The 17,128-nt window shown below is 35.6% G+C and overlaps 1 protein-coding gene across 1 annotated transcript in view; it reads right to left on the reverse strand.

Annotated features, from left to right (window-relative positions):
- Nucleotides 1-17,128, reverse strand: part of KPNA5 (karyopherin subunit alpha 5) — a 48,920-nt gene that overhangs the window by 6,604 nt on the left and 25,188 nt on the right. The window contains exons 8-12 of the mRNA XM_040238434.1: nucleotides 10,564-10,663; nucleotides 6,435-6,598; nucleotides 4,075-4,153; nucleotides 3,101-3,226; nucleotides 2,172-2,299 (exon numbers count right to left, since the gene is read on the reverse strand). Of these exons, the coding sequence (XP_040094368.1) occupies nucleotides 2,172-2,299; nucleotides 3,101-3,226; nucleotides 4,075-4,153; nucleotides 6,435-6,598; nucleotides 10,564-10,663 (597 nt within the window). The remainder of the gene's footprint in view (nucleotides 1-2,171; nucleotides 2,300-3,100; nucleotides 3,227-4,074; nucleotides 4,154-6,434; nucleotides 6,599-10,563; nucleotides 10,664-17,128) is intronic.

Below are 17,128 nucleotides of genomic sequence, written 5' to 3' on the forward strand. Positions count from 1 at the left end.
TTATTAGATCTTTAAAATAGCTAATTTCTTCACCTGGCAAAAAGTCCATATTAAGCATGCTTTGAAGTCCATATTAAGCATGCTCTGAAGTCCGTATTAAGCATGCTCTAAAGCCCATATTAAGCATGCTCTAAAGCCCACATTAAGCATGTTCTAAAGTCCACATTAAACATGCTCTGAAGCCAAACTGCATGGTTTCAAGTCCTAATCCCACTCCTTATTAGTTGTGTGATTTTGTGTAACCTCTCTGTGCCTCAGTTTCCACATCGAAAGTGGAAATAATAATAGTACTAAACTAGAATGCTGCTGTGAGAATACTGCAAATATTCAGTAGAAGTTAAGTTTTCATCCCCACCTCTTTTAAATGTGCGTATCTTCACTGGAATTCTCACTTGCCATATACTAACCTGTGACTGATCAAATATAACTGCTGAATGAATAACTATCTCATAGTTATAAAGTTAATGGAAATAAAATACATGAAAGCATCTGATGTACTACTGATGCTCAACAACTGAAATGACTTAGCCTAACAACTAGCAGTCAATAAATATTAGTGATATGAATGCTGAACCTCATCTGAGATCAAGTCTTCTTCCCCTATATGTAGTTAATGAAATGATGGAAATGGCTAGAAAAATAATTATCTCAATTTGGACACCTGATTCATACTAATACATTTTAAGGAACAGACACAAAGATGAAAATAAATTGAAAAATAAAATACAACTGTTTATAAAACTGTTTACAAACTTTGGGCCCCAAAACAGACAAAAATAACATCAGCATCAAAAAAATATACAAGTTAGAACAAATGAAAGATCTTATTTTATTACTATTTGTATTCATGACACAAATGAAATGAAAATAATACTGATTAAAGCAAAGAGGAGGAATGAAAAATAAAAGGCGGAAACAGATGGTATCAACATATCTGAGAAAAGAAAATAACAGTAGAAATGAAGGCAATAATAGACAATGATTTCCCAAAAAGTAGGTTTCAAAATCCTCCTAGTGATTTGTAAATTGGCATAGCAGCCTAACTTCTTTTGTATAAATTAAGAATTAAATAAAATATGTATTAGAAAATATTTCCTAAATAAGCACTTCAAGAAACTAAAGAAGTATCGAGTTTCAAGAAGTGATCCTCAGAACAAGAAGATTCTGTAGAAAGTCAGGCTTTTCTAGAACGGCAAAGTAGAACTTTCCTATGGAGGAAAAAAGAGTGAAAGCAGGGAATTCTCTGGCAGTAAAGTGGTTAGAATTCTGTGTTTCCACTGCAGGGGATATGGATTTGATCCCTGTCCAGGAACTAAGATCCTGCAAACCACACAAAGCAGGAAGAAAAAAAGGTGACAGCAGAAAAGAGAATACCGATAATAAAAATTATGATGATTACAAATAATAATGATAATAGCTAATCTTAGTAGAGAGCTTAATGTTTAGGCACCATGCTAAAGCACTGTAAGACTGTAAGTGTACAAATTACATTTAATTGTCAATATACTACCATAACGTACTATCCATTATTCAATCATTTAAAAAATTGAAGTCAATCATGGATTAGAGAGACTAAATGACTTTGGAAGGTTATGCATCTTTTACTGAATAGGATTTGAAAGCAGGCTAACTTCAAAGTCCACATACCTATTATTTACATTGTTAGGAAAAGAAACAAAAACAATAAAAAGCCTAGAATCAAACAAGTATCCTGAAAAAAAATAAATTTTATTTATGAAAGAATAAAAGTGAGATAATATACACAGGTAAGGCTAACAACCAACTAGGAATGTCTATTTCAATTTTATTTTAAATAAGTGGATATTCAAATTTATTAGCCATTTTGTAAAGTTACATGCATGAGACTTTAATGGTCAAAAAAATACTTAATGCCCATAATAGTATAGTTTTCAAATTAACATATACTTCTTTTTCAGATTTTTAATCTCTGATTTTTCATAGTTTGCCTAGGAGAATATCAATTATACTTTGACAAAAATAAATCACTGTGAATGAATAAAAGATGTAACAAATGCTATCGTTTCACATTAGAAATGCTTATAAAACTTACTTAGAAATAATGTTTTTGTTTTATCAACAAATAAAAAGTATGTATTATTCCAAATTTTGTCCTATTTATATTTAAAAAACAATTAAAAATTTTTTTTCACCTGATCTGTTCTGGAGTGCCTCCTGATGTTGCATTAGTTATAGCCCAAGCTGCTTCTTTCCTAGTGCGAAACTCTGCTTTCTGAAGAATCTCAATTAAAACAGGAAAAATATTTGCATCTATAACAGCCTGAAAAGAAAAAATGATATAGCATAATCAATGCAAATAGTGTCTTATAAATATTATGAAGTAGAAGAATCTTGAAACTTGCTGGCTGTAAAACGTCAGACTTTTTGGAAACACCTTTAGAAATACTTTATTTCTAAATCTTCAACAAACTTTCACATACTTTCCTTTAAAGACTAGAAAATATATTAGCAGAATATAAATTTTAAAGATGATAAAGCACAGGCTGGTCATTGATCAAGATGAAATTAGTATTAATGACTCAAGCAGCTTGATGGGACACTAATAAATCATTATTTAAAAGCACTGAGAGGAAGATTATTGCCTAGCGTGTTAGTTGCTCAGTCATGTCTGATTCTTTGTAACCCCATGGACAGGAGCCCGTCAGGCTCCTCTATCCATGGGATTTTCCAGGCAAGAACACTGGAGTGGGTAGCCATTCCAAGAATACTGGAGTGGGTAGCCAATCTTTCCAACCCAGGGATCAAACCTGGGTCTCTTACAGGCAGATTCTTTACCATCTGACCCACCAGGGAAGCCTGATCATCGCTGATATTGAAACCTAATGAAATTCAAGCTCTTCTTAATGACTGTTACATGTCAGGCACTATACTAGAATACCTACAACAAGTAAATGTTATTATTTTAGAGGAGGAAAATTCAGTTTCTATAAAAAACTTTTCAAGGATCTTTTAAGAAAATGTTTTTAGTAACTCACTAAAAAGAAATCACTGATAAAATGCCGACTTTTGTCCAAAATAACTCCTGAGGTCTCCTGTTTTTTCAGATATGAAAGCTATTTACCTGAATCTGAGCTCTGTTTCCAGCAGTGATATTTGAAACAGTCCAGCAGGCTTCTTTTCTGATTGATTCCTTTGAGCTACTCAATAAGTGTAAAAGACAAGGTAAAGCAGAGCAATTCAAAATTACCTAAAACAACAATAACAAAATGAAAAGTTTTATTGGAAAAGAACTACACAAAAATATACTATTTAGAAACACAATAATAATTCTGGAAAACGTATTAAGAAAAAAGAAATCACACCTTTGTTTTAAGTCTCACCATCATCCAAGACAGGCAAACACACACGCAGACACACACAGACAAACACACATGCAGACACAGACACACACAGTTAGTTATCAATCTGGGAAAATGTTTCCTTGCTATCCTTCCTTCAACTCTCATAATCTAGTTTTCAATCTATTACAAAGACCCTTGCATTTCCAACCCAACTTTTAACCTGTAAACATCTCCTAAGCAGTTTCTTTTCCAGCCAAGTTTAACACTTCTTAATCATAACTCACACGTGTGCCTCTACCTTATGACCACATAAATTTCTTCTAGTCAACTGAAATTCTTTTCCAGCTGTAATTCCAACTCCTTTATGGAATCTACAAAGATTTCTCAGCACACCAATTTAAAAAAATTTATAGTATTTAAGGACAAATCGGTTCTCAGGAAACATACTACCTTAGGTAATTTGCTTTATTTCATTATATATTTTCTCCTCAACTGAAATGTAAACCCCCTCAAGAGCCAAAGTCCTATCCTATACTTCTTTACATTGATATAGGTCTATGATAGTGCCTTCATATAGGGGTATTTGAGATGGATTACTTATTACTGAGAATATGCTTACTGACATGTAACAGATGCCTGCATAATTATGGTAATACTAACATCTTGATTAACATGTAATCAAGTCATATGAAAATGATAAACTTCTTAAAAGTTCCTTATGTTACCAATTTATCATATTAAAGTCTGAACTCACCTGTGTTTGAATATCATCACCAGTCACAATATTACCAACTGCTCTTAATGCAGGTGATACAACTTTATAATCATTGTGCCTAAAAGCAATAAAAATATGAACTTACATTCTATATTAAAATTTACAAAAAATTTGCAAAAATAGTACAGAAAATTCCTCCATACTCTACCCGAGATCCCTTTCAAGTTTCACTAATTTTCCCAGTAATATTCCTCTAACAAAGAAATCTAACCCAGAATCATGTGTTGTACCCATGTCTTTCCAGTCTCTTTCAAGTCAAAAGAATTCCTTAGTTTTCCCTGTGATAATCAAAAGCTAATTATTTGGTTTTGTTCAGGGATTAAGATGAAGTTATATGCTTTTGGCTGAGATATCAGAAATGCTATAGTCTTTTCATTACATAGTATTATACGGCATATGGTATCTATTTTGTCCACTATGGTGGCACTGGCCTCTGTCACTTAAATAAGATGGTGTCCACCAGATTTCTTCACTACTGTTTTTCCCTTTATAATTAGTGTTTTGTGAGAAAATAATACTTTTAGAGTATGTAAAATACCATTCCTTAATCCACTTTCACCACTAACTTTAGCATATTCTGATATTTATTGTCTGAATTAATAATCATTATTGTTGCCAATGATGAGTTTCTAATACTATCACTTACACTATATACCTTTCTTTTAAATCTATTGACCTATCTACTTATTTAAGTGTGGACTTATGGATTGCTATTTTATTCAAAAAAGTTGTAATGTTACTACAATTTATTTCAATGTTCAAATCATTCCAGGTTTAAACTGTAGGAGTCCCTTCAAGTGGCCTTCTGTATCCTTTTGATATTTCTCTCTTCTTTGAGCTGGAGAAGGCAATGGCAACCCACTCCAGTACTCTTGCCTGGAAAATCCCATGGATAGAAGAGCCTGGTAGGCTGTAGTCCGTGGGGTTGCAAAGAGTTGGACACGACTGGGTGACTTCACCTTCACTTTTCACTTTCATGCATTGGAGAAGGAAATGGCAACCCACTCCAGTGTTCTTGCCTGGAGAAACCCAGGGACGGGGGAGCCTGGTGGGCTGCCGTCTGTGGGGTCGCACAGAGTCAGACAAGACTGAAGCAACTTAGCAGAAGCAGCTTCTTTGAGCTCTCAATACTTTCTGGGTTCATCTTGCCTTTTTTTTTTTTTTTAGGCCCAGTCCTGGTATTAGTCATTTTTCAAGAACTCATGACTCTACTTGATGAGAGTAGTGTTTAAAAACCAAGACTTGTGCATTTGGTGTGCTCGTCTTATTAGTATAGGTCTGTCACTGCTCTCAGGCCCTCTAAGAGGACACATATACACACATACATGTATATTTACATATATATTTATTTCTATCTCTTTATGATGAAAGCCATGAGGTCACATTGATACCTTTACTTCTGATCTAGCACCATAAGATTATTCTGGCTTTTCTCCTTTCCATACATCTATCTCCATTTTCTAGGAATAAGAAGCTGGCTTCCATTATCACAACCTCCCTATGTATGACCAGCTTCTGATTCAGCTAGACTGCTATCATGTATTGGTTCCAATTCCTGCTCCAGCCTGCTTATCTGCTCTGCTCTGGTGGGTGTCATCGTCAGTGTGGGCCCTGATCCCATCCCTCTGTTGCACTGTGTTCCCCTCTTTCTCAGATGCTGTCTTCAAGCTAGGGTCACAACCTCTTACTGAACCTCTCTTTTGTACCATCTTCCTTGTTTGGGCCTACCTGATGACTATTTGACAAAAGAAAAAAGGCAGAAAAATAAAACACTTTTTTAAAAGAAGAGGATGAGGAAACTAAAATAATCTTTTTAAAACAAGTTTTCTTACAAGTTTTTAATTTCTTTCGTAGAAAATCTGTTCTTTTTAATGAAAGTAGCAACAACAGCCCAGCAAAGAAAAACATGATCTTTAATACAAGCAAAATACTAAATGTTTTTCACTGCATGGACACATACACAAATTGATTATTGTAATGAACAGTTAACTAGATTATTGGTTCTGTGAGAGCAGAACTGTGTTCCATACACTATTAACATATTGCACAACACTCTAGCAGGTGATAGGCATTCAATAACTACTTGGTGAATTAAGTCCCGCCCATTTATGAAGAGATTAAACTAGTAAAATTCATTAACAAACTGATTAGTTCCAAACAGAGGATATAAAAGCTAAGTTTAAGGGTCGATTTTAAGTATTTCAGCTATTCTGCAGAGTGGATTCAGTAGCTTTTCAATCCTTCCTGAAGTTCGTAACTCGAGATGTTTAGAAGACCATTACTCGAACTGCTAAACTTAAAACACAATCATATACTTATTAACCATAAATTATAGTTACATCAAAAGTTCCACCAATCTTCGACAGACTCCAGAATCAATGACTGCTTGAATTTTATCATTGGATCCATCGGAAAGATAAGAAAGGGCCCAACATACATCTGCTAATACATCTGGGTCACTGCTAAATAACAATCGTGACAGGACATTTAAGCAAGGTGAAACCTGGAAGGGAAGAAAGAAGCAGTATTTAAAATTTTTCTCTATCCATAACAGTTTCGTTAGGAAAATAATTTCTACGCAGTTTAAAATAATTTTAAATACAAAATTTAAGCTAGAAAAATATCAGAGAAATTAAGACATTCCACTGTTTTAAAATTATGATCGTCAAAACTACATATAAACATGAAACTGATTATGATTCCTATTTATCTTATACTGGATAAGTTATTTGGCAAAGTTTGTAAAAATAATTATGTATTAGGGATCTCCTATGTCTGAGTCATATACCACACCCCCATTATGATTTAAAAAACAATGAAGTTCTACAGAGTTCTAGTTTTAAGAAAACAAAATAAAAACATTTTTGCCCCACTGTCTTCTCAGAAACTAGAAAAAGAAGAAATAGAAATACAAATTCCATCTTTGAGGAGTCCAGTAGACATTTATAATCCTGACTACAACTGGTGAGCTACAGAAACTGAACTTTGGGGTACAGTTCATAGAAGAGGCTGAAATGAAACACTGGACTGTAAACTAGAGAGATTAAGAAAACATGGTTTTGCTACCCAATTAGTCTATAGTGAAGCTCTTAAGATGATGAACCTATATATCCATCTTTCAATCAGCTTTTTAGTTCCTGCCTCTCGAGTATTTCCAGAGTGTCAAGGATCACCAGCTGTATGAGAACCTCTAGTAGGGAAGAAATCAAAACAAACAGACAATAAACAAAATGAAGGAGACATCAGAAAAAAAGAAAAATTCAAAACTTATAAACTCACACGTAAGACAATTTGCTGAAGTCATAAAAGAACAAAAATTTACATAAAGATGAGCAATCAAAGAACAAAAAAATACTATTCTTGCAGATATAAAATATGATTATAAAAATAAAAATTTAAAAACTTTGCATGATAATTTCTCTCAGAAAATCACAAAAAATTTACTTAACAAAAGTCTAATGAAAGAAAAAGACTCCTAACTTTAAGAATTTTATACTTTAGAGGAAGAAAGATTTTTTAAAATATAAAAAAATCAACAAATAAACACATATTATATTAAAAGGTATTGACAAAAAAGAGTAAAATGTGGAGGTCAGTGGCTACGGATGGTATAGATTACATTAAATATAGGAGTTAAGATAGAGATTGAACAGGTAACTTTTAAGGAAGGATTTAAAGATGGAAACTAGTCAGGTAGATATTAAAGCAGTATTGCAGGTCAGGGGTTTTCAAAGTGTGGTTCTATGGACCCCTGGGGGATTCTTGAAACCATTCAGTTCAGGACAGTTCAGTCTCTGAGTTGCGTCCGACTCTTTGTGACCCCATGAATCACAGCACGCCAGGCCTCCCTGTCCATCACCAACTCCCAGAGTTCACTCAAACTCATGTCCATCGAGTCAGTGATGCTATCCAGCCATCTCATCCTCTGTCATCCCTTCTCCTCTTGCTCCTAATCCCTCCCAGCATCAGAGTCTTTTCCAATGAGTCAGTATTCACATGCAGTGGCCAAAGTATTGGAGTTTCAGCCTCAGCATCAGTCCTTCCAATGACCACCCAGGACTGGTCTCCTTTAAGGATGGACTGGTTAGATCTCCTTGCAGTCCAAGGGACTCTCAAGAGTCTTCTCCAACACCACAGTTCAAAAGCATCATTCTTCGGCACTCAGCATTTTTCACAGTCCAACTCTCACATCCATGCATGACCACTGGAAAAACCATAGCCTTGACTAGACGGACCTTTGTTGACAAAGTAATGTCTCTGCTTTTTAATGTGCTTTCTAGGTCGGTCATAACTTTTCTTCCAAGGAGTAAGTGTCTCTTAATTTCATGGCTGCAATCACCATCTGCAGTGATTTTGGAGCCCCCCAAAATAAAGTCTCTCACTGTTTCCACTGTTTCCCCATCTATTTCCCATGAAGTGATGGGACCAGATGCCATGATCTTCATTTTCTGAATGTTGAGCTTTAAGACAATTTTTTCACTCTCCTTTCACGTTCATCAAGAGGTCTTTTAGTTCCTCTTCACTTTCTGCCAGAAGGGTGGTGTCATCTGCATATCTGAGGTTATTGATATTTCTCCCGGCAATCTTGATTCCAGCTTGTGCTTCTTCCAGCCCAGCATTTCTCATGATGTACTCTGCATAGAAGTTAAATAAGCAGGGTGACAATACATAGCCTTGACGTACTCCTTTTCCTATTTGGAACCAGTCTGTTGTTCCATGTCCAGTTCTAACTGTTGCTTCCTGACCTGCCTGTAGGTTTCTCAAGAGGCAGGTCAGGTAGTCTGGTATTCCCATCTCTTTTAGAATTCTCCAGTTTATTGTGATCCACACAGTCAAAGGCTTTGGCATAGTCAATAAAGCAGAAATAGATGTTGTCTGGATCTCTCTTGCTTTTTTGAAGATCCAGTGGATGTTGGCAATTTGATCTCTGCTTCCTCTGCCTTTTCTAAAACCAGCTTGAACATCTGGAAGTTCATGGTTCACATATTGCTGAAGCCTGGCTTGGAGAATTTTGAGCATCACTTTACTAGCATGTGAGATAAGTGCAATTGTGCGGTAGTTTGAGCATTCTTTGGCATTGTCTTTCTTTGGGATTGGAATGAAAACTGACCTTTTCCAGTCCTGTGGTCACTGCTGAGTTTTCTAAATTTGCTGGCATATTGAGTGTAGCACTTTCACAGCATCATCTTTCAGGATTTGAAATAGCTCAACTGGAATTCCATCACCTCCACTAGCTTTGTTCGTAGTGATGCTTTCTAAGGCCCACTTGACTTCACATTCCAGGATGTCTGGCTCTAGGTGAGTGATCTCACCATCGTGATTATCTGGGTCATGAAGACCTTTTTTGTACAATTCTTCTGTGTATTCTTGCCACCTCTTCTTAATATCTTCTGCTTCTGTTAGGTCCATACCATTTCTGTCCTTTATTGAGCCCATCTTTGCATGAAATGTTCCCTAGGTGTCTCTAATTTTCTTGAAGAGATCTCTAGTCTTTCCCACTCTGTTGTTTTCCTCTATTTCTTTGCACTAATCGCTGAGGAAGGTTTTCTCATCTCTCCTTGCTATTCTCTGGAACTCTGCATTCAGATGGGAATATCTTTCCTCTTCTCCTTCGCTTTTCACTTCTCTTCTTTTCACAGCTATTTGTAAGGCCTCCTCAGCCATTTTGCTTTTTTGCCTTTCTTTTCCATGGGGATGGTCTTGATCTCCATCTCCTGTATAATGTCACGAATCTCTGTCCATAGTTCATTAGGTACTCTATCAGATCTAGTCCCTTAAATCTATTTCTCACTTCCACTGTATTTAGGAGGTCTTTAATGCCAAAGCTATTTTCATAATTATGTGTTAGCTTATACTAACACAATCGGCCTTTGTCATTTTGTTGACATTTGCACTAAAAGTATAAAAACAATGGTGGGTAGTAAAATTATCAGCACATTTACACAAATCAAGGCAGTGATACCAAAATGTACCACAGATCATTGTAGTCTTCACATCCATATACTTAGTGGAGAGGGAGAATAATCCCAAAGAAGCAGTAAATATTACTAATTTTATTAAACCTCAATTCCTGAATATATTTCTTTTGAATATTGTGAGATAAAATAGAAAATACACATCAAGCACTTCTGTATATCAAAAAACTATGATGATGATCTCCACAAAACATATGCATTTGAGTTACAAGCTGAATTCGCTTTTATTTTCCCCATAGTAATACCATTTTTACTTAAAAGACTGACTCTTAATTGTTATTCATCAAATATTTCACAGACATTTTTCTTTGGGAAAATAAAAAGTGACCTTTTCATTATGCATCTTTTGATTTTATGTATGTGCCAACACTGTCCAGTTAATTAAAAAATAATTACTAAAAAGAGTACACAGTCCCTTCAATCTCTAAAAATCTATTATAAGGAGACTTAATTTTTGTAGACAGATTCCTTAATTTGTGTACTTTACAAATACCTTACTAAAGTTTGGAGGAGGATTTTTGCCTCTACATAAATTTGAGAGGGCCCATACGGCATTTCTGGTTGTTGTAAGTCTGTTTGAACTTGTTAGTAACCTGCCAAGAAAAAGAAAAGAAGAACTGTCACTTTATATTCATTTTTCCTTTTCAGCTAGCTTCTACATCATAACACAAAAATTCTTAGTATATCTTATAAGGAATCAAGCTGATGTGGTAAAAGGAAAAGTAGGCTTTAAAGATTCATTATATTTCCAGGAAAAAAAAAAAAAACATTCAAAGGAAAAGTGTCGTGGGAAATTGACTTAGTTATTTCTATATATTTTAAAAAGACTCCAGAGGGATGGGATAGGGAAGAAGGTGGGTTCAGGATGGGGAACACATGTACACACGTGGTGGGTTCATGTCAATGTATGGCAAAACCAATACAATATTGTAAAGTAATTAGCCTCCAAAGAAAATAAATAAATTTATATTAAAAACAAAAACAAAAATAATTAAGAGTACATTATTAGATTACTTGTTTTTAACTATGAAAATAATACACAATACAAATTCATTAAGTAAGGAATACAGAGTCAAACTGAATGAAGATCAGATATTAAGAAAAAATAGTTTTTGTTTTGTTTTTAACAAATTGCCTGTCTTAGTATTTCTATCTGCAACCTGCTAGCAAACTGCAAGAAGTACAGAGAACCTAGGTTTAGGAAGAATTCTTATTCTAGAGTGACTGTGGCAAAAATGATACAGAAGATAATCCTGGAGGCCTATCCTTCCCCAAATCACCAATTTTTTCAAACTCTGTTAGAATTAGCTTAATTAGAACTGTCCAAGATAGTAAATACTCATAGTAAGGAAGTAAACTTTTAATCAGGAAGGGGCTGAAATGTGGAAGGAGAGCTTTCTGGCAAATATAACTTACCTTTTTACCCAATCCCCTCCCTAGCCTGGAAGCAGCCTTGAAGACAAAAGCTGGAGTTCCCACTGTGAGTTCTGTTTCCAAAAGGGTCTATGGAGACTTGTTTCCAAGTAATTATTGTGTTTCTCTGTTTTGACCTGTCTGGGTACTCCCTGAAAGATTGATGAAGGGGGCTTGCCTTTGTTTTGCTTAACTGGGAGTTCTCTCATTATGATCAATAGCTGATTTGTCATCAAAAATCATGGAGGACAGAGGCAATAATATACTTAAACTGCTGAAAGAAAACTATCAAACAAGAATTCTATATCCAGCAATATTACCCTTCAAAAATGAAGGAACAACAAAAGCTGAGAAAATTCCATCATTAGTATATTCACTTTATAAGAATAACTAAAATAACTAAAATGTCCTGAAATAAGATGATAACTAATAACTCAGGACTGTGTGAAGAAATAACAACACTAAAAATAACTGCACAGGTAAATATAAAAGACAATATTATTTCATTTTTGGTTTATAATTTCTTCTATGATTTAAAAAATATACACATAGAGCAGTAATTACAAATCTATGTTAACAGGCACACAATGTAAAACAATGTAATCTGTAATAACAGTAACTTATTGTAAGAGATATAAGGGAGCAGAGCTTTTGTATCATACTGAGACTAAAGTGGTATAAATTCAGTTATTTTAAGTTTAAGATGTTCATTGTACTCCTTAGATTTTAAAAATACAACCAAAAAATATACTAAAAAAGAAATGAGAAGGGAATAAATACAGTATATTATTTTTAAAAAGTCAATAAATGCAAGAGAAGGCAAGAAGGAAGGAACTGAGGAACAAAAAAGGTTTAAGGCATAAGACACATAGAAAACAACAAAATGGCAGACGTACTTTCTCATGAGTAGTTTTACTGAATGTAAACAGACTGAACTCTTGAATTAGAATTAAAAGGCAGTGACTAGCAGCATGCATTAAAAAACAAATTAAAAAACCAATAATTCATGAGCCATCTGTAATGCATTCTACAAGACACTCATTTTAGATTCAAAGATACAAACAGGTTGAAAGTGAAAGGATGGAAAAATATTCTGTGCAAATAAGAACCCAAAGAGAGCCAGCATAGCTATATTAATATTAGAAAAATAGACAAGAGAAAAATTGTTTAAGAGATAAATAACATTACATGCTGATAAGAATGACAATCCATCATGAAGTTTTAACATTTAGCAACAAAGCAAACTGTACAAAGCAAAAACTGACAGAATTGAAGGGAGAAATAGACAGCTGTACCATCATAAAGGCCTTAATATAGTTTTCAGTAATAGCTAGAACACTTAAACAGAAGATCAATAAGAAAACAGTGGACTTCATCAATACTATAAATCAACTAATAGTAAGACACCTAACAGTCTATGGGGACACGAGTTGGACACGACCAAGCACAGCACATACAACACTCTTCTCATTAACAGGAGAGCATACATTCTTTTCAAGTGCACATGGGATATTCTCCAGGATATACCATATATTAGACCACAAGGTAAATCCTATATATTTTTAAAGATTGAAATCATACAGAGAACAATAGAATGAAACTAAAAATCACTAAAAGAAGAAAAACAGGAAAATTCACAAATATGTGGAAATTAAGCAACATAATCTTAGACAACCAATAAGTCAAAAAAAGTCACCAGGAAATGAGGAAATATTTCAGAATAACTGAAAATGAAAACCCAACATACTAAAACTTACAGAATTCACTAAAAGCTCACAGAGAAAATTATAACTGAAAAGTCCTACATTAAACAAGATATCAAATAAATAACATAAACCTTCATCTTAATTAAGAAACTAAAAAATCTGCAGCAAACTAAACCCTAAGCTAGAAGAAAAAAGGCAATAAGAGCAGAGATAAATGAAACAGAGAAGAGAAAAACACTAGAGAAAATGAACTCCATCAAGAGTTGATACTTTGAAAGAAAAATCAACAAAATAAACATTTACCCAGACTGACAAAGAATAAGACTTAAATCAGGAATGAGAGTTAGGGATATTACTACTTACCTTTCAGAAACACAAGTAATTATACAAGTAATTATAAGAGAATACTATGAACAATAAGCCAACAAATTGGATAATGCAAAGGATATGAACAATTTCTCAGAAACACATAAACTACTAAACTGATTCAAGAAGAAACAGAAAATCTAAATAGATATATAACAATTAAAGATAATGAGTAATCAAAACCCTCCTAATAAAGAAAAGTCAAACATGAAACGGTTTCACTGGTAAATTCTACTAAACATTATAGAAGAATTAAATCCTTCTCAAACTCTTCTAGGAAACAAAAGAGAACATTCCTACCTTATTTTATGATGCCAACATTACCCTGATACCAAAGCCGACACGACAAGAGTGTGTGTGTGTGTTACTAACAGATACAAAAAAATCTTCAACACAATTCTAGGAAACTGAATCCAGGAACATATTAGAAGAATTATATACTATGAACTACTGAGATTTATCCCAGGAATGCAAAGATGGTTCAATAAACAAAGACCAAACAATACATTCACCACATTAACAGCATAAAGGAAAATAAAACAAAACATGTGATCATGTCAACTGATGCAGAAAAAGCATTTAACAGATCCCAACACCTCTTCATGATAAAAACACTTAACAACCTAGGACAAGGAAACCATCTCAGTAAGTAAACGATATTTATGAAAACCCACAGCTAACATTATTTTCAATGGTGAATGAGTGATAAAAAACATAATGTCGCCACTTTTATGCAACATTATGGTGGCTCACTGGGTAAATAATCTGCCTGTAGATTCAACTCACATATGGATGGTCAACGCCTTTTCACCAAAGGTATCAAGATCATTCAACAAGGAGAGAATAGTCTCTTCAAGCAACCATGTCGGAACAAGTGGATGTCCACATGTATCTCAAGTCACACAAAAAAATTAGCTCAAGATGGACCAAAAATGCAAATGTAAGAGGTAAAACTCTTAGAAGAAAACACAGTGTTTCATGACCTTAAATTTGGCAACAGTTTTTTACATATGACACTGAAAACATAAGTAATAAAAGAAAAAATATATACTACTGGACTTCATCAAAATCAGAAATTATGTGAATCAAAGAAATTATCAAGAGAGTGAAAAGAAAACCCACAGAATGCAAAAGATATTCTAAAATCATCTATCTGATAAGAATCTATCCAGAATACATGAAGAATTCTTATAACTCAACAACAAAATGACAATTAAATTTTAAAATATGCCAAGGACTTAGATATTTCTCCAAAGAAGATACACAAATAGCAAACAAATGTATGAAAAGATATGCAATGTCATTAGGAAATGTAAATCAAAGCAAAATTAAATACCACCTCATACCCACTGCTGCTACTGCTAAGTCACTTCAGTCGTGTCCGACTCTGTGTGACCCTGTCCCACCAGGCTCCCCTGTCCCTGGGATTCTCCAGGCAAGAACACTGGAATGGGTTGCCATTTCCTTCTCCAATGCATGAAAGTGAAAAGTGAAGGTGAAGTCGCTCAGTCGTGTCCGACTCTTCGCGACCCCACGGACTGCAGCCTACTAGGCTCCTCCATCCATGGGATTTTACAGGCAAGAATACTGGAGTGGGGTGCCATTGCCTTCTCCCCTCATACCCACTATAATGGCTTTAATCAGAATAACAGACAACATAAGATGGCAGAGGAATAGGATAGGGAGACCACTTTCTCCCCCATAAATTCATCAAAAGATCCTTTGAATGTTGCGCAACTTCCACAAAATAACTTCTGAATGCTGGCAGAGAACACTAGGCACCCAGAAAGGCAACCCATTCTCTTTGAAAGGAGGTAGGACAAAACATAAAAGAAAAAAAAAAGAGAAGATTTAGGGATGGATATCTGTCCTGGGGAGGGAGTTGTGAAGGAGGAGAAGTTTCCACAGTAGAAACCCTCTCAGAGGCAGGTCTGTGGGGAGTTTTGGAATCTCAGAGGGCAACATAACCGGGAGGAAAAAAACCAAAAAACCAAAAACCACACATTATGCGCCTAACCACCACTGCCAGTGGAGAAGTAGCCCAGGGGCTTGCTGAGGCTGGGTTGTATCATCAGACAGGGCCTGAATGCCCTGAGGACAATCTGAAGGATCTAACATGAGATAGCAACCAAAACTGTGGGATCTCCAGAGAGACAAAAAAAAAAAAAAGAACTTTTCCAAGGGGGGCTCTGAGGCCTATGTCCTAGACAGCTGCGAATAGGCCCCTCCTCACTCCTACCCAGCCTGGAGGTAGAGAGGCAGCCAGAAGGCAAGGGTGGCCCCAGAGACCAACATTTCAGCATCTTCCACCAAACTGAGCAGGCACCCAGTTGCTAACCATGTCTTCCTGGGATCCTGGGTGGTTGAATCCACCAGGACGATCGCAGCCTGAGATCAACTCCCCAGAGGAGACACACAGACCACCTGAAATGGTGCCACTGCAGTGCACCCGGGAAACCAAGCGCCTGGGACCAGGGAGGTGATTCAGACGCACGCACGGCCCATCTGGGACAGTGCGCTTGCCAAGCACCTGAGCTGCTCGGACCTGGGAAGGGCACAAACGCATGCCTAACTGGGTCTGTGCCCTTGTGGAGTACCCAAGAACCTGCGTGGTTTAGACCTGGGAAGTGCATGAAATGCAGGGTCCACTTGGGACAGTGACCTTGCAGAGTGCCCTGGAGCCTGAGCAGTGTAGACCCAGGAAGCACATGCTGCTTTGGATTGTGGCAAGCTCGGTGTGGTCCATATGCTCCGACTATTCCCCCCATACCAGATATCTGTTTGCAGTGTCCCTCCCTCCCCACAATTGAACAAGTGAGCCTAAATAAGTAACCACCTTTGCCCCCTTGTGTTAGGGCAAAAATTAGACACTAAAGAGACTTGCAAACAAAGGAAGCCAAAATAAACAAAGAGGGAAACGCTCTGGAAGTGACAGGTACAACAGATTAAAACCCTGTAGTTAACATTAACTGTGCATTGGAGGGGGCCTATAGACCATAAGTTGACCTTGAGTAAAAGCTGGAACAAGGAACTATCTGAAACTGAACTGACCCACACTGCCCACAACAGCTCCAGAGAAATTCCTAGGTATATTTTTACTATTATCACTTTTTAATTTTTTTCAAGTTCTTTATTATGCCTTTAACTTTCATTTTGATAACTTACTATTACCTTGCAAAAAAAAAAGATGCTATTTTAAAAGCAAATTTCATATATATATATATTTCTTTTAAAATTTTTGATTGATTTTGTTTTGTAATTTTTATATTGCATTTTTGAGAGTCTAACCTCTATTCTAGATTTTTATTCTTTGCATTTTGGTATTTGTTAATAAATTTTGTACGTTTAAGAATCTAATCTTCAATATCCATTTTCACTTAGGGATGTAATTACCGGCTTGACTGCTCTCTCCCCTTTTGACCCTTTTCTCTCCCAGGTCACCTCAATCTCCTTACTCCCTCTCCTCTTCTCTACTTAACTCTGGGAATCTCTCTGGGTGTTCTGGGCTGTGGAGAGCACTTAGGGAACTGATTACTGGCTAGATTGGTTTCTCTCATTTTGACTCCCCGTCTT

This window comes from Oryx dammah, unplaced genomic scaffold (assembly GCF_014754425.2).
Source record: "Oryx dammah isolate SB20612 unplaced genomic scaffold, SCBI_Odam_1.1 HiC_scaffold_4, whole genome shotgun sequence".
Taxonomy (NCBI): Eukaryota; Metazoa; Chordata; class Mammalia; order Artiodactyla; family Bovidae; genus Oryx; species Oryx dammah.